Below are 22,380 nucleotides of genomic sequence, written 5' to 3' on the forward strand. Positions count from 1 at the left end.
GCCACAGGTGGCAGAGCCCCGGGGCTCACTGCCACCTGAGCGGGGCCAGAGGGCTGGACCGACCTGTCCCCTGCCAGGCTCCAGCCTCTGCTTCCGGCTGACACTGCCTCCCAGCGCCCTGCTGGCCCAGCCTGGCCGGCTCTAGGCCACTCATCCGAGGAACTGAGACAGCGAGGTGGTCCCCCCTCAAAAAGCCCTCAGTCCTTCCTCCTTTGGTCTCCCTTATTCCCCCCGCATCCTTTCCTACTCTGCTCTCCTGCTCCAACGTGGTTGGGGACCCTCAGTTCCAGTCCCCCCGCAACCTCTCTTTGCTGGGTGTCGAGGGAGGGAAGGGCGGCCGAGGCCCAGTGGAGAGGAGTGCGCGCCGCGTGCGCCTGCCCGGGGGGCCTCAACGTGGCCGAGCACCGCGGGGTCCTGGCAGCGCCCCCCTGGCACACCGGGCCGCAGGCCTAATGCTTGCAGGTGTATATGAGCTCCTCCTGCACGCACTGCTGGCACTCCACGTAGCAGCACCACTGCACCTGGCAGTGGCAGGAGAAGGCCACCAGGCGGCTCTGGGTGTCGTAGCCCCGCCCGCAGCACAGGCTGCTGCAGCTGGCCTCCCGGGAACACACCCTGCCCGCCGTGCCGGGCGAGTACTTGCTGGGCCGGCAGAAACTGGGCGAGTCTTCCATATAGACCAGGTCCCCGGGCCGCGGGGCCGGGCCCTTGGTGGGGCTGCCCGGCCGGGCGGGCGCCCACAGCTCCAGGCGGCCCAAGGCCTCGTTGGTGGCACTGGACACCTTGACAGCCGAGTCATAACGCAGCTTTAGCGCCTGGCCCGTCTCGCGGAACGGGGCGAGCTGCTTCCAGCAGGTGCGCACGGCACAGGAGCCCGACACACCGTGGCACTTACATGTGGTCCTGAGGCCACTCTTCACTGCCTGCGAGGGGAGAGGGAAAGCAGGCGTGGTCAGGGCCATGGCACCGGTGTAGGCCAGTGTAGACCCCGTCGGGGGCGGGGCAGCAGGACGGGCAAGAGATGGGGGGAAGAGGGGGAATGGGACCCAGGCTAGCCCGCAGGCCACCTTTGTGCAAAGTAGCTCGAGGCCACCCTGCCGCCGGGCCAACGTGCCCGCCTGGCGGAGAGCAATGTGGGCCGGATCTCAGTCCCAGCTCCCTCCCTGGGCCCAGAGTTCTCGCGGAGTGGAAAACCCGCACGACTGAACGCGGCAGCCCTGGTTTACCCCGACTCAGTGATGAGGACACAGAACTCCATTTGCTAGAGAGCTTGAACCCTCGCCTCTCCCAGCCTCTCGTCCCGGTAGGCTTAGACACCTTTTACCCTCCAGTCCTCCCACTACTGCGTGTCCTCTGCTAAGTCCCTCCCCTTCCGTGGGCCTCCTCGATCGTCCCATCTGTAAGATGGAGGAAGAGGTGATGTTGCAAAAGATATCAAAGTTTTCAAACGACGTTGGCTTCCAGGATGTCCGGGAAGGACAGTCTCTGGCACGGGGACCCCTCTGCAAACAGGTTTCTGCCTCATCACGGCCGCATCCCAAGCCTGGATCCCACCCACCGCCCAGCCCGCCGTGCCGCCCAGCACCCTTCCCTACTTCCCGCTACTTGGTACCGGTGTGCTGGTTGAAGGGGTGGAGTTCCTCCTGGGACAGCTCTGTGTGTGCGCTGAGGGGCACGGCAGAGGCAGGCCTCCTGCCGACCCGGCTCCCCGGCCCTGCACCCTGGCTGGGGCCGGGCTTCGGGCCTCCCGGCAACGTGCTCACCTTGATGCCCACGTGGGTGTTGTGAGCGTCTGCCCGTGCCCTCAGGTCTTTGCTTCCTCTCTTGGGCCCCAGGAAGTTGCTCAGGAACTTGGTGCTGTACTTGAGGTTGTCGCCGCACACGCCCCACTGCCAGGCCTGCCGGCTCTCCAGACCCGGAGAATCATCACAGGTACAGCGCTCCATGCGCCCGGCGCTGCAGGCCCGGGCCAGAGTGTGGGTGAGGGCAGCGGAGGACATTGCATACAGGAAGGCCGTCTCCTTGAAACCTGGGCCGGGCACCCGGAGGGGGGGGGAATCCAGGAGGGAGGGGAGAGAGGGGAGGCTCAGAGGCTGCCCTTTGCCCTCTGAGGGCAGAAGAGCTGACGGGGGGGGGGGGGGGGGGGAGGGCACGCCGTGACAAGCCGGATGAGGGTCATATGGACCTGAGGACGTGGCCCGGGGCACCCTTGTGACACCCGCGCCTGAGACTCGGGCTGCAAGCTGCTGCCCTTTAGACGGAACTTTCAAATTCACTATGGAGCGTATGCCCGGGCTCCCAGGGCGGCAGACAGGAACGCCTGACTCTACGGGACACATGAGAAGGCTGAGATGCAAAGAGAAGCGACTCGGCACCTGGTGAGAGGCAGAGCGGGGGGCCAAACCGCTGATCTCGACCCGAAGCCCGCGTGTGAGCCAGCTGGACCCATTTCTGAGGCCCCCGGTCCCCTGAAATATGCTCTGTGGGCTCCCTGTGCTTCAGGACGCCTCTGAAATGTCGCTCTCTGCTACCTACCGTGGAGCGGACCTAATGACGGAGTGACCCTGAGTCTCCCACGTGACTTGCTCCAGACTGACCATCCCACGCCCTTCCGGGACCGTCACTTCTCTCGTGTTCTTGTGGGCCGTGGCGCAAACATGCCCTCCCCCCCGCCTGCTCTCCAGCGCACCTGGGTGCTGGCAGCACCCTTTGGGGAGTAGCAGCAGCTCCGTCCCAGGCCCTTCCCCACCACGGACAGCAGCTGGCCTCCCATGTACTATCACTGCCTTATTTCTTTTAAGTTTATTTATTTATTTTGAGAGAGAGAGAGAGAGAGCACAGGTGTGAGCAGGGGAGGGGCAGAGAGAGAGGGAGAGAGAGACAGACAGAGAGAGAGAGAGAGAGAGAGAGAGAGAGAGAATCCCAAGCAGGCTCTGCACGGTCAGTGCGGAGCCCATGTGGGGCTCGAACTCACGAACCGAAAGATCACCATCTGAGCTGACGTCGGACACTTAAGACTGAGCCACCTAGCTGCCCCCATCGCTGCCTTTTTGTAAAAGCCCCTTGCTACTTGGTGACAGAGTCACATGATGACCTGTTTCCCCCGTGGGCTGTAAGCTCTCCAAGGGCAGAGGGGGTCTCGTGCAGCTCGGTGCCTCCGGCGTCCAGCACCGTGGCTGACTCGCTGCGAGCCTCACCAAGACACTTAGTGAACGAGGGGTGGGAGGAAGCAGCGAGGAGGGAAGAAGGCCGGGTGTGAATGGAAGGGGAGGAGGAAACGATGGACCAACGGATGCGATGAACAAAGTCACGGGCATGAGTAAGCACCTGAATCTGGCCTGTCTCAGGGTATTCGGCCAACTATTCCCTGCCTTCCACCCCTATATGTTCTTGCACCTTGTTTTGCGTGTGTGTGCATGTGTGTGTGCGCAGGAGGCTGAGGGAGGGGGCTGGGGGGCCACCCAGCTCAACTGTGGGGTCCTCCGGGATCCAGGAATGGGCTGGGCCTCCTCTTTCCCCGTATCTCCCCTGCTCCTCCACTCCCCCCAAGCTGAGGGAAAGACTGGGCCTCATTAACTCCCAGGACTCTTCTCACTGGGACTATGCTAGGTTCACAAGGGCAGTGTGGCCTGGGCCCAGGGGCCAGGGGAGCAGGAATGGGGGCGTTGTCCCCAGCCCCCCAGCCCCCTCCTCCCTAGCCCCTTTCTCCCCAAGTGCCCTCCTCCTCCCCAGCCCTCCTCCTCCCCAGCCCTCCTCCTCTCCAGTCCTCCCCAGCCCCCCAGCCCCCCTCGTCCCCAGCTGTCCCTTCTCCCCAAGCCTCATCCTCCCTAGCCCCTTCCTCCCCAAGTGCCCTCCACCTCTGCAGTCCTCCTCGGCTGCCTCCTCCCCAGCTGTCCCTTCTCCCCAAGCCTCGTCCTCCCTAGCCCCTGCCTCCCCCACCCCCTCCTCCCCAGCACCCCCACTACCTCTCTTGAGCAGGCCTGTCCTCCCCTCCAGACTGCAGTTCCAGCGCTCATGTCGGAACTGAAACTGGCACTCGAGCAGGCTGAGGTGAGCAGCGTCCTGCAGGGTCTCGGCCAGGCCGGGCTCCCTCCGGCAGAGCTGTTTCTGTCGGCGGGACAGCTTCAGCAGGTCACACGGCTTCAGGTGGACCCCGCTCTGTGCTGGGGCCGCAGCGGTGCCCAGCCCTGGGAAGGGCGTCAGGACCTCCCGCCCGGTCAGGCTAGAGAGAGCAAAAGAGGGAGCTAGTGACCCTCAGGGGTCATGATGGGGGAAGGGGGGAAGGAAGACATGGGACAAGCAAGAGGAAAGGGACCTCCTAGGGGGCTTCATTTATACCCTGCTGGGAGGCAGGCCAGCCCCATGGGGTATGTGCCCATTTCACAGAGTAGAAAACCCAAGTGCTTGTAACAGGGTCTAGTGCCCAAGTTTTCCAGATGCCAAAGTCTCTGCTCTTGTTACCCATTCTATGTCCCAACTTTGCCCAATCATAAAAATCATCTGGGGTGCTTATTAAAAATACAGATGCCCAGAATCTACGATTGGCAATTCTGACTCTATTGGTCTGGGGCGCAGCCTGGGAATCTGTATTTACTATATATACCTTGGGCGGCTTCTATGATCAGGAAAGTTTGGGGAAAAAATTCATGTAGCGTGACTGCTGCCTGGAGGGTAGAGCCATGTTCCTAAAAGGGGACAGGCGGACAGGAGTAGATGGTGGGCAAACACTCAGCAACTTCTCTGAGATCCCTCTCTCCCTTATGTTATATTGCTGCCCATGTAATCCCATGCCGACCTAGCCTGTTTCCATAATTCCCAGATCTTCAACCATCTGGCCACTCAGTGCCTGTTACAAAGGGATCCTTAGGGAATACTTGGATGGATGGAGGAAGGAAGGAAGGAAAGAAGGAAGGAAGGAAGGAACAGATGGATGGATAAACTGACCGATGGGTGGATGAATTTCCATCAGGCCGTCAGCCCCAGTCTTGCCTTTCTACTATATCTGAAGTTCATGGATTCTGAAGTCAGGCTGCCACTTCTTAGTTGTGTAAACCTTGAAGCCTTGGTTTTCTCCTCTGGGAAGTGCAAAGAGGATCCTTTCTACCTCCTGGGACTGCTAGGAGGACCGTATGGAAAGTACCCACCACAGTGCCTGGGACACTCTTGTTCCCCTTTCTGCCGGTGAGAGTTTCTCAAGATTCCTTCCTCTTGCAAGGTGCTTTATTCTCTAACCTGGGCAGAGTCTTCCCTTTGTCCACATAAGGAAACACAGTTTTATGAGGAGGCAGTGACTAGCCCGAGCCGTACAGCAGATGAGCAGCAAGGCAGGGACTACATTAGAGTTCCTTTTCACTCTCCCCAGAAGCTCTCTGAGACGGTTCTCCTGTTGCCTATCCTGTACCCTGGTGGTCCTCAGCATGGGTAGAATATATACCATTCCAGACCCAGGCTAGAGGAAGCAGCCGCCTTCTGGAACACGCCAGCCTCATGGCCAAGATAATGAGCAAAAATGAAACCAGGTGATGGCTCCTAAAGCTCCCGCTTGGATGTGGCCCTTGTCACTCTTGCTTATACGCCACGGCCAAGGCAAGCCCTGGCCCAGCTGCGTGGTCAGAGAGGCACATACTGGGTGGAACCAAGGGCCCAGCTCTCCTGTTTAGAGCCACCTGACCCAGCCAGGACATCTGGCTGGATGCCACACTGCCCCAGGGAGAGTGTGGGATCTGGCCAGGCCCCAGGTGCCCCCAGAAAGTGCCCGTAGATTCTAAATCCATCAGATGCAGCCAACCCAGTGTGGAGCATATCTCCGAAACCCCTGAGCAGAGACAGATGCTATCAGGCTCCTCCTGGCCCAGCCTGGCCCTAGGCTCCCCTGCTAGACAGGGTGAGGGCAGGGACCCGTTAATCATTAATCTTGGGGCAAATGGGTAAATTTCCGGCCCACTAGGTCTACACCCAAACCCCTCCCTGCAGCCTGGCAGGAAACCCTTAGAGCTTGACCCTTGGCAGGTCCAGATGTCAGCTCTAGCTGAGGAGGCCCCACCCTGACTGGCTTCCAGTGTGAAGGGCGCAAAGGGAGCAGGAGCCATCTAGCCCCTCACATGTCCTCCTCCCCGCAGCAGGTGCTGGTGTGCGGGAAAGCTGCTCACACTGTTCCTGTGTGTTGGAAATTGGGACCTCCCTTGTAGCAGCTGATTGACAGGTGAGAGAACAAGCAGGGAGTGATGGCAGTTTGGACCAATGGGGCTGCGCATCCTTCAAGGCCTGTCTCAAACGGCATTCTAAGAACAATTCTATTATATCATTATAGCTATATGATACCTTATATCTTATCCTATATAGTCTATATTATTATCACTTTTTGAATGCTTCTTACTAAGACCTTTAGCTTGCAGACATCTGTTGAGTTGGCTACCCGCTGCTTCTTCCCAGCTACATGGATACCATGGGGTCGGCCATTTCATACCACATGACCTTGCTGCTCTGGCCTACTGATTGGACCAATGAGGAATCACATGACCGAAGCTGGGCCAATCAGTCCTTTTTCTGGGAATTAGGAATTGGAATGACGAGCGCATACAGTTGCTTTCTCTCTCTTCCTTTCTTTGGGCAATGGGGCCTGTAACTCAGGAGATAAAAAGAGGAAGCTGGCCCAAAGAGAGAGAGAAAAAGAAAGAACCAAACACATAGAGGGAAGCAGAAGTGAGAGTGGGAGGGAGAATTTGGGGAGCTTTTCAGCCCTGGCCCCAGAGTCTTCCTACAGGCAGCTGTGTTCTTGCCTTAGACGCTCCTATCTGTAGTACAGTGTCAAGGCCCGGAGTTGGCTGTCCAACTAAGGATGCTGTCACTGATCACGACCTTCTGACAGCTGTGGAGTACCAGCATGGCCTCGCCTGCACTTGTGAGCCAGGCTCAGCAAACACCCTCTCCCCCATCCATAGGCACCTATTTTTTTAAATTTCGTTTAATAGGCCCTGTGATTGATGGCCCCAGAAGTCCAGTATAAAGTCGGTTAATTTTATTAGCAGTAATGACACTTAGTAGCGATTAATGGTCAGGAAAGGCAGCCAACCGCATAGAGGCCTCAGGCCACAATGGGCCCTGGTCTGCCCAGGGCTGCTCTCAGAGAAAGCTCTCTGGCACTGCCTTGGGGACCCCCACAGGACCTAGGAAGACAGCTGGGAGGTCTTCCAGGACCCAGTTTGCCTTTTATTTATTTTCTGTGTCGCGGCTGGGATCCTGTTTCCTTGGACGAGACAGTGCCAGGACATCAAATTTGGAAAACACCGTATTTCCTCCGGTGGTGTTAGTGAGCTATCCTCCACGTGCCCTTCCCTTGGCAGCTACTAGGGAAGGCTTCTTCCCGGACCTCAGGAGCATTCCAGGCACTGCAGGCTCCAGTCTGATTCAGGATCTGTGGGCATGATCCCCTCCCCTTGAAGAAGCCACGTTCCCCGGCACCCCAGGCCCGAGAACCCCACCCACCCGCCTCTCTGCAAAAACTTAATTGCCCACACGTCAGTCGGGCCCCATGAGAGTCAGCCGTACACCCGGAAGAGATCAAGTGAGCCTCATCAGTCTTACGAATTCAGACAAAATTTGTTTTCATAAAGATACTGCTCTGTGGTCAGGTCAGATGCCATCAGCCACACAAGTAGTCAGTGTTCTGAGCTGAAGAGCAGGGGCTGAGTAAGTTGTGAAGTTGCTAGCTGCTCTTCTGGGCTGTGGGACAAGAGTTCCTTCAGGCTTCTGCCTGATTCACGTGGTTCTGAGCCCTCTGGGACCACACCATCCCGCCCCCCGCTGTATCTGCTTTAGCCCAGCTGGTCTCCCCCATTCCTGCTTCCAGTCGGGCTCCTCAAGGCGGACTTCCAGCGCCTCTTCTCTTGTCAAGAAAGCAACAACCCCATGTGGCCAACTCCATTCTCCTCCCTTCTTTGCGTCCAGCCTGTGACTCTGCTCTCTGTACCTTCAGCCCAAAGCCCTTAGTGTAATAATAAGGCCACAAGCCCCCACCCCTACACAACAAGATGTCCCTGGCTTTGACTCCAGAGCATCCACAGCTACTCCCGGGGCCACCCTGTCTCCACCCAGCGTGGGAAAAGTCAAGGGTGCCCCTGGGGACTTCATCTCACCTACTCCCCCCACCCCCAGGCCTCCTCTGCGCACCCCGGCCCCTCCTGCCCTGGCCCTCCTTTCACTCTCTAGTGCTCACCCCATCCACAGTTTTGGCTGAAGCTGCCCCATCTGGGATGACCTTGAAGGAAGGAAAAGAAGGTTCTCCCAGGACTTGGAGAAAGTGTCCCAGGAGACTGCTTTCAGTTACCTTCCACAGGACCCCAGTCACCACTAAACCCCAGAAAGGAAATGGAGCTCACCCTGGAACGGTCACCCACCACCTGCTGGAGTAGAGGGACCCAAGGATCTCAGGCCCCCAGAGCTGTTCTGGCCTGGGTGGCCTGGTCCCAGTCTGCCCACACTCACTGGTGACCTTGGGCACATCCACTCTGCCTCTGAGCTCATCCCGTCTAACAAATACACACTGACCAGTGGGAGACCATGACCGGCCCAGACTGCCTGGGTTCCAGTCCCACTTCCATCTCTTACTCGTTGTGCCACCTTGGGCGAAGCACTTCACCTCTCTGTGCCTCATCTATAAAACACAGATAACCACAGTACCTACCTCACAGGGTTGTCAGGAGGATTAAATGCGTTCACTTTTGTACAGCTCTTAGAACAGTGCCCAACACCGTAAGCTCCAGGCAAGTGGCACTCGAGCACTCGCTATGTGCCAGGCGCCAAGCTGGCTGCTGGGACCTGCTCCCGCCCTCGAGGAGCTCACAGTCTAGAAGGAACTTGGTTGCACTCAGGAGTACTCCAGACTTTCCCAAGGCCCCAAGAAGCAGAAGAAGGAGAAGAAGGCTTTGAACCAGCCCAGCTCCCCATGGAACAATCAGTAGCTGCTCAGGGATCAGAACTCTTAGCTCCATCTGGGTGAGAACCTGGCCTTGGCCAGTCCTGTCCTGCCTGTAGTAGGAGGCCTGGAAGGTGGGGAGGAGGCAGAGGAAGCTCCCAGGGAGCACCCCTGGCTAGCTGGGGAAGACCTGGCAGCTGTAGTGCATTTCCCATCACTTGGGGGTGCTCCAGGCTCCATTCTTCCACTCCCACCCCCACCCCCACCCCTGTTTCTGGTTGAGAAGTTTGATGGTTCCAGGATGTGGGTGACTGAGTGGGTGGGTAGTGTAGGACAAAGCTGGCACTTCCCAGGGCACCAGGTAATGCCAGCCTGTCTGGACCCTTCGCTGGAGGGGCCAGGAGCTGTGTCTGGCACCAGGGACCATGCCAACTGTGGGCAGCTGCCTGGGAACCAGGAAAGCTTTGCCCTGCCTGAAGCATTGGCCTTGGCCCTGCAAAACCCCATTAGATGCTCCTGATAACAGGCTTCCGCTGCAGGGCCATTTGCATGGTAAGCGTTCCCTTTGAGCTTTCATCCCAAACATCTCAGCCCACCGCTCCCAGCCCTGACTAAATCCCCCTACACACACGCGCGCACACACACACACACACTCCCCACCCCCACCCTGTGCTCTCCACCACCCATCTCTTCCCAGTAGGGGAGGGTTGCTGAGGGCAGTGCCTGGCCCAAGAAGAGAGGGCATAGGGGCTCTGACAGTCCTTCTGCAGAAGGGGGGGGGGGTACCTTCAACACCCAAGCTTCTCTCCCCACTTCCGGTCAAGCTGCGTGAACCCACCCTGAGGACCGAATCTGGTCACCACCTCCCCGCTAAAGCTCATCCCCGGAGCCGTGTCTCCCAGCCCAGCCCAGCCCTGGCTCAGACAGAAAAGAGCCTGGCCCAGCTGTGGGCTTTGTCTCTCCAAGAACAGCTCCACTTCCTGTTTTACAGCCACAGACCCGGCTGCCCGCTGAGGGTGGCATCGGGGAGACGTGTGCTCAGAGCTAAGTGGGCAGCAAGCAGCCCATTCAGCAAGCGCGCTTTGCATCTCAACAATCTCGGGTATTCAGAGCTTGGCCAGTGCAACATCTGCGGGGGAGATGCTTCCCCCTCCTCCTGACTCTCTCTCCCTCTCCACTCCGGCTCAGGCAGAGCTGGGAAGGGGGAACCTTCGTCCCTGGTGTGCATGGGGCAGGTGGCACAGTGGCCGTGGAGGGTCCCCTTGTGCAGAGGACCCCCTCAGGGGCTGAGGTCAGGAACGTCTCCCCCAGCTCCCTGCCTGGGTGCAAATGCACACCATTTGAGTCGTTGTGGTTTAAGGCTGGAGAAGCCTTTTGAGATGGCCCAGGTCCAGAGGTTCTGCCCTGAGGACTCCTGGGAGGTATTCCAGAGGCTTCTGGAGGCAGGCAGGAGGGCAAGGGGTTTGCCAAGTGTAGGTCTCTGCTTTGCTCTGTCTGGTGCCCTGGGAGTTCATGTAATATTTATTGTCCAAGGTGACCCACTGGGTTCACAGCGGGACTAGGACTGTGCCCCGGGTCTCCTGATTGTTTCTGTCAAGCCTGGCAGTTTCTGCTTTCAGTTTCAACATAGCACTTCAAGGAAGCAAAACTCAGTCACCACCGCAGCAAATGTCTAGGATGAAAGGAACACAAGACAGGTTGCTTTGAAAGGAAGGCAATCTGGTCAGGACTCCTCTGAGCCCCTGGGCAGCCAAAGGGAGGAGAGGTGTATGCTCAGTTTCTGTTTGGCTAAAAATCAGAAATAAAGCTTAGAGAAGTGGCCTGCCTATTCATACTAAAGTGTGAGAGTCTGATATAATGCTAGTGCCTGAGAACATACTTTGCTAGATAGAAGGAAGATCAAAGGAGAGGGTCTGGGATCATGAAGAAGCTAAAGAGAAAGGGGAAGCCTGGAGTAAGGAGAGAGGGGGTAGAGAAAAGGGGTGCTAGAAGCTTTAAGACAGGCTCCCCCAGCTTCTTGGGTTCACAGGCCCAGCCCTGACCCAGGGGAGGAGCAGTTTAGGGAACATGGGACGGAGGCTTTAGGGAAAAGCAAGTAGTCGTTGAGTCTCTCCTTGGGGCGAGCAACGCCCCCACCCAGTTCTGCCCACCATGAAACCCTGCTTCCAGGGTTGGGTAACTTCGGCCAAGTTATTGAACCATAGTAAGTTGACCAACTAACCAGCTTGGCAGGCTCTTGAGGGGTCACCCTCTGCCCCACGGACAGGCAGGGCTGGGCACCCTGGAAGGGCCAGACCCCTGGGGGAATGCCCTGCGCGTGATCACTGTGTGAGGAGGAGAGTTCCACTGTTCGCAGCCTGCTCCAGGAAGAGATGTCCATTTGTCCCCCCGCAGGGCAGGGCCCAGGGATGGTTCACACCCCCACACCTCCCCTCTCAGCTCCAAGGGGAGCAGCAGCCTCCCGACCTGGTGAAGGAGCCACTCCCTAAGTGTGCCCAGGGAACCCCAGAGTGGTCAGGACAGCGCTCGGGATGAAGATGTAAGGGGCTCCCTCGGGAACAGAGCAGGGACCTCCCCCCCCCCCCCGGGGCAGGACCAGAACAACTTCCCACCTTGGACTGTTCTGGACTCAGGGCCAGCCACGGCTGTAGCAGGGGGGTCCCTCCCCTCAGGGTAGCCAGTCTTGGCTACCACAGTCCGCTCCATGCTGGAATGGCTCCAAGCCCTCCTTCACGCTGTAACCGCTGCCTGGGATGCCTCTCCCAGTCCCAAAGCCCTCCCGGATCCCCTGGACTCTTTTATGGCCATGGCCCTTTTCAACACTTGACTCACAATGCAAGGAATAGGAAAGGTGATCCTAAGGCCCCGTCCAGTGCCAGCATGCTCTAATGCTTATCTGCCTCCTCCAGGAAGCCCTCCTTACTTGCCAGCCCCATCTCTGTCTCTCTCTCTCTAACCATCCCCTTTCTTTGTCTTCTCTCATTTTTACAAATATAACACCCTTAGTTCTGCCTGGTTGACACTTTTTTCTTCCTCCTCAGAGCTGCAGACAGGTCTCTCCAAGTAGGCTGTAAGCCCCTTGGCAGAGGTCCTGGTTTCTCATAGCCGGCGGTCCCCCATCCCCAGCTCAGATCCTCTACCCCAAGCGGGTGCTCCTCAGACACCTGAAGGCCACATAAATCCCTTAGATGTCCAACCCCAGGTGGGGCGTGTAGCTCCAGGCTGTCCCTCAGCCTGCCCCGCCCCCACTCCCACACCCTTGTCCTCCTCCCTGGGTCTCACTCCAAAGCTGCAGGGGCCACCCCACACCCCAACCTTCCCAAGCTCGGCCCTGCAGGCACTGGGAAGGCGTGGCTCTCAGACTCGGATCACTGATGCGTGCTCTCCCCAGAGCCAGATCTCAGGGCCCCCCAGCCTTGGTCAGTCGGACCCCGAATCCTCTGGCTGCCGGCGCAGCCCCTGAGGAGAGTGGGAGAGCCGGTCTGTTCCCTCTCAACCTCAGTTCCTGGGGACAAGTTGTGCCAGGCAGCTGAAGCCTCCCTTTGATACCCAGTGAGAACCAGACAAGAATTGGCCCAAATCTTTCTGATGCATAGGGGTACGTGTACCCCAATGTTTATAGCAGCGCTTTTAACAATAGCCCAAGTATGGAAAGAACCCAAATGTCCATCAACTGATGAATGGATAAAGAAGATGTCGGGGGTGCCTGGGTGGCTCGGTCGGTTGAGTGTCCGACTTCGGCTCAGGTCATGGTCTCACGGTCTGTGAGTTCGAGCCCCGCATCGGGCTCTGTACTGACAGCTCAGAGCCTGGAGCCTGTTTCGGAGTCTTTGTCTCCCTCTCTCTCTCTGCCGCTCACCTGCTCCTGCTCTCTCTCTCTCTCTCTCTCTTAAGAATAAATAAGACATTAAAAAATTAAAAAAAAAGAAGAAGATGTGGTTTATATATACAATGGAGTACTACTTGGCAACGAGGAAGAATGAAATCTGGCCATTTGCAACAACATGGATGGAACTGGATGGTATAAGTCAGTCAGAGAAAGACAGATATCATACGTTTTCACTCCTATGTGGAACTTGAGAAACTTAACAGAAGACCACGGGGGAAGGGAAGGGGAAAAAGTAGTTTCAAACAGAGAGGGAGGGAGACAAACCATAAGAGACTCTTCAATACAGAGAACAAACTGAGGGTTGATGGGGGGCGGGGGGGGCAATGGGGGATGGGCTTTGAGGAGGGCACTTGTTGGGATGAGCGCTGGGTATCATATGTAAGCACTGAATCACGGGAATCTACCCCCAAAACCAAGAGCACACTGTATACACTCTATGTTAGCCAACCTGACAATAAGTTATATTTCAAAAAATAATAATAAATAGAACTCAGCTGGCACAACCTCTAGAGGTGACACGTGCTAAAAGTTTACCACAGGTTACAAACCTTTATCCACAATTCCAACTCCAGAAAGCTCAGACGACTACAAACTTTGGTGCAGTTATGGTGAATTCATATGCCAGCGAGTCCTGACCTGAACCAAAATGAGAGTATTTATGGTCTTTATTTATCCCCACATGCAGATGTTTTTCTGCAAAAAAGTAAAGTGTCTGATTATGGGGTCCTGCCCTAGACATGGCATATGCATTATATTGTCTCTCTAATAATTAAAAATTCTTGAATTCTGACATGACCTGGCATTAAAGGGAATGTAACTGTCAAGAAAGCAGACCTTCTCTGCTCTCGCCCTAAAACCAGTCTCTCTAGAATTTCCAGGACTCTGGGGGCACCTGGCTGGCTCAGTGGATAGAGCATGTAACTCTTGCTTTCTGGGTTGTGAGTACAAGCCCCATATTGGGCATAGAGTTTATGGAAGGAAAGAAAAGGAAAGAGAAAGAAAGAAAGAAAGAAGGAAAGAAAGAGAGAGAGTGAGAGAGGAAGGAAGGAAGGAAGGAAGGAAGGAAGGAAGGAAGGAAGGAAATAATTTCCAGGACTCTGAACATGGTGGTTTAAGAATATTCTGGCTCTTTGAGACTCTCCACCCTCCCCCTTGGGTCTTCATCGCTCCAGTGAGGGGGTCTGTCCCATCCCCCAACCCATCTCAGCTGCCACCAGGATTCCCATGGAAGGCCCGCTGTGGCTGACTTCTGGAGTCTGAATGAGGCAAGTCTCTGCTTTCTGCTTTGTTTCTACTTCCCATCCTGACAGAGGCCAGGTCATGACCAAGTAGTGTGTGCTCAAGAGAGTCAAGTGTAAGCAGAAAAAAGAGCAAACATGATGGGGCAGAGGAAGGTTCTGGGGGAGAGGAAGGGCCAGCGAAAGGGAGAGGGGCTGCCCATTTGGACATTCACTGAACACCATGAGGCAATGCCAGGAACTGTGGGAGACTCAGCCAGAAACAGGGCCCCCAAGACCCTTGCCTAAAGGGAGCTATGTGTGAGTTGAAGACACAAGCACGTGGAAAAGAAAACGGACAACAAAACAAGAGTTTAAGACACGCAGTGCAAGAGATGCCCAGGGCATATGCCAGGTGAAGGGTATGGGTGATGGAATGGAGGGCCTCAAGGGTCAGAACCACCCAGAGGGAGGCAGACCTCGTCAAGCCCCAGGTCAACATGAGGCAGGGAGGACGAGGTTGGCTCTGGATTCTGACAAGCTAGAATTCCAGTTTTGGTGCCAGGCGACTTTGGGCAAGGCACTTGGCCTCTCCGAGCTTTGTTCCCCTCTCACCTATATGAAGATAATTATTCCAGCACCACCTCCTGGGATGTCACAGTGGTTAAATGAGATCATGCACATAAAATGCTGAGCACAGAAAGGAGTCACATTATACAATGACGAGGGCAAAGATGAAGGGAGAAAGGAACCGAAGAGGCTCCTTAACTTGGCAGGCTCTAAGACCAGATTGCTCGATTTCTTGAACTCCTCATACATAGACAGCATTTCAGCACTTTTATATATGCTCATTTAACTGTCACAATAACCCTGCAAGGTAAGGATTCGCCCATTTTATAGATGAGAAAACTGTGGTTAGAACAGTTAACTGACTTGCCCTGGGTCACAGTTAATGAACGGTTGGATGGAAGATTGGAATTCAACCTGTGTGACTCCAAGTCCAGTGCTCCTTACGCTGTGGCAGGGCCTTGGGCTGCCTCTCTCCCTGCTTAGGCTGATGCCACGGTGGGGTTCACCTTCACAGCACCCGGCCCACCTCCTCCCGAGCCCAACTTCTACCTGATCACAGAATCCTAAAGGCACCAGGCTCTCTTCCTTAGGGGGTTCCAGCCCAGGAGTCCCCCTGCCTTGCCTGCCCTCCTGAGCCTTAGAAAATCCATCACTATCCATGAAGAGGCTGGTTTGACCCTGAGCCCAGCGGCACAGCCCAACTTCGGGGGGGGGGCGGTTGGGAGGGGTTACAGCTTAGCCAGAGAGAAGCCTAAATTCCTTCCCCAAACACAATGATTCTTATCAGTGATGTTTGCCTTTCAATCCAACACCCCAAAGCAGTAAAATTTCTTCTACCCTTTCTTCCCTCCAACCCTGTTTTCCTCAGGACCCAATCAACTTCTAAAAATGTTTTCAAATGAAAACAATACCATCCAAATATAAAAAACACGTAGGAATACATCTTTTTAAATTATTCGCAAGACCTGCGTACTGAAAATTGCAAAATATTGCTGCAATACAATTTAAAAGCCCCGATAAAGAGATACGCCTGTTTATAAATCAGCAAATTCAATATTGTTAGAAGATCAATTCTTTCTATAAATTGATTTATAGGTTCAGAGCAATCCCAGACAAAATCCCAGCAGGCTTTCCTATAGACACTGACAAGCTGATTCCAAAATTTATGTGGAGGGGCGCCTGGGTCACTCAGTCAGTTAAGCATCCGACTCTTGACTTCGGCTCGGTCATGATCTCACAGTTTGTGGGTTCGAGCCCTGTGTCAGGCTCTGTGCTGATGATGCGGAGCCTGCTTGGGATTCTTTCTCTCCCCCTCTCTCTGCCCCTCCCCCACTCAAGCTCGCACTCTCTCTCAAAATAAATAAATAAACTTAAAAAGTGTATTCAAAATTTATGTGGAAACGCAAAGGACCGAGAATAGCCAAAACAATTTTAAAAAGAGAGAACTTGGCTTCAACACCTACTACACAGCTACTATAATCAAGACTGTATGGTATTGGCATAAGGATAAATATATAGATTAATGGAATGGAATAGAGAGCCCAGAAATAGGACCTCATATATTGAATCAATTAATATGTACCTAAAAGTGACAACAGAGGTGGCTCAGTTGGTTAAGCTTCTGACTTTGGCTCAGGTCATGATCTCACAGTTCATGAGTTTGAGTCCCTCATCAGGTGAGCTCGGGCCCCACTTCAGGTGACCCCCATTTCTCAATCTCTCCCTCTCTGTCTCTGTCTCTCTCTGCCCCTTGCTCACTTGTGCCCCCCCCAAAAAAAAAGGAAAAAAGAAAGAAACAATAGACATAAGTGTTAAGAGCTTAAACTATAAAGTTTCTAGAAGAAAATATAAGAGGAAACGTTTACAGACTCTGAGTAGACAGAGATCTCGTGGATAGGACACGAAAAAAGCACAGAGCACATAAGAAGACGAAAACTGTACTTCCTCAAAATTAAGAACTTATATTCTTCCTAAGAAAATAAAAAGGCAGGGGCGCCTGGGTGGCTCAGTCGCTTGGGCGTCCGACTTTGACTCAGGTCATGATCTCACGGTTTGTGAGTTTGAGCCCCGCGTCGGGCTCTGTGCTGACAGCTCAGAGCCTGGAGCCTGTTTCAGATTCTGTGTCTCCCTCTCTCTGACCCTCCCCCATTCATGCTCTGTCTCTGTCTCAAAAATAAATAAACATTATAAAATATATTTAAAAAAAAAGAAAAGAAAAAGGCAAGCCACAGATAGGGGTGAAATATTGCCGATACTTTCTGACCAAGGACCTGTATCCAAAATATACAAAGAACTCTTACAAATCAATAACAAAAAGACAAATTACCCAATGAAAAAGATAGCCAAATGATTACCATGTACATGAAAAAATGTGCAATACACCATTCATCAGTGGGAAAATGCAAATTAAGACCACAATGTGATAGCAGTAAGTACCCATCCACTAAAATGGCCAAAATGAAGATGGACAGGGAGGCACCTGGGTGGTTCAGTCTGTTAAGCGTCCAACTCTTGGTTTCGGCTCCGGTCAGGATCTCGCGGTTTGTGAGTTCGAGCCCCATGTCGGGCTCTGCGTTGACAGTTCAGAGCCTGCTTGGGATTCTCTCTCCCCCTCTCTCTCTGCCCTTCCCCACCTCAAACTAAGTAAATAAACGTTTATTTAAAATTTTTTTTTAAAAGATGAACAATAGCTGACAAGAGTATGGAGTAACCGGAACTCTCATACATTACTGTGTGAAACAGTATCGTCACTTTGGAATACTATTTGGCTGTTTCTTATAAAGTTAAACACGGGCATACCATACGACCCAACAATCAGGCCCTAGGTATTTATCCAAGAGAAATAAAAACATACACCCGCATACTTACATGTACACAAACGCTTACAGCATTTGGAATAGCCCCAAGCTGGAAACAATACCAATGTCTCTCAGCTGGCAAATGGATAAACAAATTATAGTATATCCATACAGTGGAATACTACTCAGTGACAAAAAAAAGGGGGGGGGATGTCCTACTGATATGCCTAACATGGGTGAATCTCAAAAGCATTATTGTAAGCAAAAGAATTCAGACACAAAAGCTATACCCCGTATGATTTCGCTTGTATGAACTTCAACGGGCAAAACAAATCTATAAGACCAGAAGCAGAGAAGTGATGGTCTGAGGCTGGTGGGGGAGGGTTGATTGCAAAGGAGCCTAGGGATCCTTTGGGCAGAGGGAAATGTTCCATTTAGTAGTTGTGGGGTGGGCACACAGGGTATACATCTGTTAGAATCCAAACTGTGCACTTAGGATGTTTGCATTTTACTGTATGTAATGTTGATGGGGGGGGGGGGTAAGTTTGTGTCCTGCCTCTTAACAATGATGACACCTCTACAACCCAAGAAGATGGTTGGAGGGCCAGCCACCACCCAAAGTGAGCCTGTACAGGCACCCAATCAGGCCCTTTCATTCATCGTCTCAATTAAGCCTTGCATCAGTCTTTAAGGTAGGTATTGTATCACCCATAGCTCAGCAAGGTTAAGACATTCACCCAGAGTCGTACAGCCAGCAAGACAGGAGGCTGGGATTTCAACTCAGGTCTAGCTGATTCCAAAGCCTGTGCTTTCATAAACTTCTCTGTATCATCCCTAGAGAGGAAAGAAACCCAAGTAATGCAGGGATCACACATTTTAAAAGGCACCCCCAAAGTCAACCAGGATTTGAAAAGGTGCATCCACAGGAACGACTTCTGCTTACAAAGCCACTTTTCACATGATACAGTGCATGTTCATTTATAAAACACCACACAAGTTAATATTTGCAGAATTTCCAAGCCATCCAAGCCAACATAGAAGCTCTTGAGTCATCCTAGACTTCCAGGCCAGGTTCAGCCCATTAGAGTTAGGGAACCACACGGCGCCTGGGTGGCTCAGTCGGTTAAGCGTCTGACTTCAGCTCAGGTCATGATCTCACGGTCCGTGAGCTCGAGCCCCGCGTCGGGCTCTGTGCTGACAGCTCAGAGCCTGGAGCCTGCTTCCGATTCTGTGTCCCCCTCTCTCTCTCTCTGCCCCTCCCTGCTCGTGCTCTGCCTCTGTCTCTCAAAATTAAATAAACGTTAAAAAAAATTTAAAGAATTAGGAAATCTAGGACCTCCAGGTGCCATAGACCTTGGAGGCAGTGACCTAAGTGACCAAGCAGGGGAGGGGGCTGCCCTCCACCCCTTACCCCCTCCAGCTCCTTGTGTCTGCCATTCCCCTGGATGGTCACACAGTATTAGCTCTGGAGACTCTTGCTTGGAGGGCAAAGAGCCCAGACTGGAGGCAGAACCTGGTGTCTATCCTGCCTCTATCCTGCTGTGTGACATAGGGTGAATCACTAAACTTTCCTGACCCTCGGTTTCCTTTAGGGAACTATTTACAGCATCCTGTATACCTTTAGAATGGCTCTGGGAATCAGATGAGAGAGAGAGAGGCCGTATGAGAAAGTGATTTGTAAACTGAAACACTAGTTATTAGGGCATTATCAGCATGACCACAATTCAGTTCTGGGTTCATACAAAAGCCCCAGAAGCAATTGCTGGCTTACTGTGGTTTGGGGGATGATGGCTGCCTCATTTGAAAAATGGAAATAATAATACATGACCTGTTTGAAACAGGGAGTTGGACCCCAGATGCTTCTGGGACACTTTCAACTCTTAAATCTATGATTCTATGATTTCAAAGACCCCAAGAAGATTGGCCTCACCTGCTCTCCTGATGTTTGAATTTTTTTTCTTTTTTTTTTTTAATGTTTATTTATTTTGAGAGAGAGATAGAGAGAGCAAGCTGGGGTGGGGCAGAGAGAGAGGGAAACAGAGAATCCCAAACAGGCTCTGTGCTGTCAGTGCAGAGCCCGACATGGGGCTCGCACTCACAAACCATGAGATCATGACCTGAGCTGAAATCAAGAGTCGGCCACTTAACCAACTAAGCCACCCAGGCGCCCCTGAATTTCCTTTTATCAAATGCCCAAACACTTCATCTTATAATCAGAAATGAGATTTCAAATGCAAATGACCTGGAGAAAGGAGAAGCAGATTGCCTCTCATTCTCACTATGGTGTGGATGACTGATACCAGATTCCTTCCAGAGAGCAAATTCTGATGGGAAGCTGGAAAATCTGGCCTGACTGAGTCACACTAGGGCTTCCTCAGTGGGAACTCAGGCTGAATCCTGTCCAGTCTCTGAGACTAAACACATAATAGGGCAAAGCCTCAGTTTTAGCTTATTCTCTAAGTATTTGTCCAGTTCCCCACACTGGGGTGGTGGGGGCTTGAGTCTATTTGGTCAGCTTTGCCTAGATGGGTTCATGACCTGGAAGAAGTGGCTCTAATACTCACATGATCCCTCTCAACCCCAACTCAGGCCTAATCAACCATGCCCTCCCACCCCGATTTCCAAGGCTGCCCCCCACCCCCTACCTCCCCCCCCCCCCCCCGCTCACAAGTCTCAAATTCTACCCCTGTGCACTGCTACAAACTCCTTTCCCTTTCAAACCACACCAGCTAGGCTGGTCCAGGTCTCCTGGAGCCCCTCTCCTCTCACCCCATCTGGCCCTCGCCCCATCTCCGACCCCCAAACCCAGACAAACAATTGTGGAAATGAGCTGGGGTCCAAGAGGATGCAGGGACATTCATCCTCCTGTTCTCCATCCCAGCTCAGAAACCCCTGTCAGGGCCGGGATATCAAGAGACTATGCCCAATCTCTATACTAATAATAATTGCTGGCATTAGTTGAGCATTTACTATGTGCCAGATACTGTCCTAGGTGCTTTACATGTACTAATGCACAAAATGCTCATACAAAATAGGCACTCTTCTCCTCATTTTACAGATGAGAAACCAAAACACAGAGAGGTTAAGTGACTTGGCCAAGAGCACACAGCTAGCAAGTAGCAGGATTATATCCTGCCTGCTGAGGCAACAACTGTGCCTTCAAGCCTGAAGTCATTGGCATACAGGTTGGTACACTGTTCTCAGTGCGGAAATAGAGCTCAGTTCTATCCAGCTCAGCCCCTTCTTTGTACAAATGAGGTCACCGAGGCCCAGAGACTTGTCTTCCCAGGTCACCAGCAAGCTGAGCTCAGACCTAGGGTCTGGGCTGACCTGCCTACCCCCACCCATTATATTTCAGGAGAGGCCCCCTGCTCACAGCCAAGGCACGTTTTAACCAGGGGTCATGACCCGGAAATTAGCCCACAGCCCTTAGATGGGCCTGTGCAGGGACTTCTCAGATCCTTACTCGCCCTCTCTGGCAGGTCCTTAAGAACAGTCTGTGGCAGGTCACTGGCTTGGTGTTTCATTGCCTTCGCTTTAGTCAGACTGTAAACCTCACCCTGATTTGGAGTGAAGATCACAAAAAGTGACAAGATTAAAGTCACAGACCGTACACATTTGGAGCGAGCTGTGGGTGGAGGTCAGGGAAGCGCCTTGGCAGCCACGACCCCACCTCCCACCCAGGTCCCTGGGTCAGAGAAGGAGGGTCAGAGAGAAGGGACAATTGCCCTGTAACTCGCACTGCATTCAGCCGCCACTCCCGCGGCTCTCTCCCCAGGTGTCTCCCCAACTCTGATCCTCCTTTTCCAATCACGTACGCCTCCTCCCTTCTGACGCTCGGTCGTTCTCCCCGGAATTCACCCGACGCCGGAGCTGAGATTTGGTTGGGCTTCCCTAGCGGAAGGTTCCCTTCTGCATCTCCAGCTGACACTGCCCGGGGTCCGCAGGTCCGCGTCCCCTGGGTATCCGCGCGATCCCCTCCCCCGGCCGGGGTAACACCCCACCCCGCCCAGCCACGCAGCCCGCAGGGTCTCCATTCTGCAGGGGGAAGGGCAGAGAGAGGGTGGAGAGAGAGCCCGAGGCGAGGACTGTGGCTGGACGGAGACCAGGTTACAAGCAGACAGGGCACAGAGTGAGGATCCAGCGAGGGCATCAGAGCGCGCGGGAGGGACGCCTGGACCCGCAGGGACTGGGTGCGCGGGGAAGATGGGGCCGGGGTCCGAAACCTGTGCAGAGTCCGGGAGCTCGGGCGGGGGTCCGAGACCGCGCGCAGCGGGCGGGATGTGGTCTCGGACAGGGCGGGGTGGGAAGAGCGGCGGCGAAGAGGACGGAGAGTGGGACACCAGAAGGTGCGATCGGGGCCTGAGCGGGGAGGGGGGGAAAGCCAGAGACCGAGCTCGGGGCGCGAACTCCGACAGCCGGCCGGGACCGGGGCCCGCCGGGGGCTAAGGTCTGAGTTCGAGGTTCCCAAGGCGGCCGGGGCCAGCGGGAGGGAAAAGTTGGCCCCGCTCTAGCCGGAGGAGGGGAGGCCGGCGGGCCGGGGACGCGGGCCAGGGGCGCGGCGGGCACTGACCCGAAGTAGGCGGCGGCGGCGGCGGGCAGCGCCAGCAGGCAGAGCGCGGCCAGGGCCAGCGCGGGCGGGGGGCGCATGGTGCCGGCGGCGCGGCGCCCTGTCGCATCTCCTCGCGCCGCTCAGCGCTCGCAGCGCCGCCACCAGCCGCCCGTGGGGCTTTAAACCCGGGCGGGGCGGAGCGGGGGTGGGGGAGGGAGCGACGCTGGAGGCCCCCCCCCCCGGGCGGTGAGCCCCCCGCCCCATTGGCCCCGCCGGCCTCGCCCCGCCCCCGTCGCGGGTGGGGCCGCCGCCCGGGGCCCGCCCCCGCCCCGCCCCCATCCTCCCGTCCCACCGGCCCCAGGTGAGAGCTCACCTGTCGCCGCGCCCGCCGCGGAACGTGAAAGCCCCCCGGGCGTGGAGAGGCGGGGATGGGGGGACGC

General features: G+C 54.8%; 1 protein-coding gene across 1 annotated transcript; it reads right to left on the reverse strand.

Moving 5' to 3' along the window:
* Positions 1-449: 449 nt before the first annotated feature.
* On the reverse strand, positions 450-22,038 carry WNT9B (Wnt family member 9B). The gene is made up of 4 exons (XM_042967262.1): positions 21,962-22,038; positions 3,966-4,222; positions 1,764-2,029; positions 450-923 (listed from the first exon to the last, which is right to left on the reverse strand). The coding sequence occupies exons 1-4, from the start codon at positions 22,036-22,038 to the stop codon at positions 450-452; spliced, it is 1,074 nt and encodes a 357-aa protein (XP_042823196.1).
* Between the last annotated feature and the right edge of the window lie 342 nt (positions 22,039-22,380).

This window comes from Panthera tigris, chromosome E1 (genome assembly GCF_018350195.1).
Source record: "Panthera tigris isolate Pti1 chromosome E1, P.tigris_Pti1_mat1.1, whole genome shotgun sequence".
In the NCBI taxonomy this organism is placed as follows: domain Eukaryota; kingdom Metazoa; phylum Chordata; class Mammalia; order Carnivora; family Felidae; genus Panthera; species Panthera tigris.

Excerpts from the sequence above, each read along its gene's own strand:
- WNT9B (XM_042967262.1), bottom strand. The coding sequence starts at position 22,038 with ATGCGCCCCCCGCCCGCGCTGGCCCTGGCCGCGCTCTGCCTGCTGGCG. Across the intron at positions 2,030-3,965 it reads GACAGGCCTGCTCAAGAGAG|GTTTCAAGGAGACGGCCTTC; the intron begins GTAGTGGGGGTG and ends TGCCCGGCCCAG. Across the intron at positions 924-1,763 it reads ACACCCACGTGGGCATCAAG|GCAGTGAAGAGTGGCCTCAG; the intron begins GTGAGCACGTTG and ends CTCCCCTCGCAG.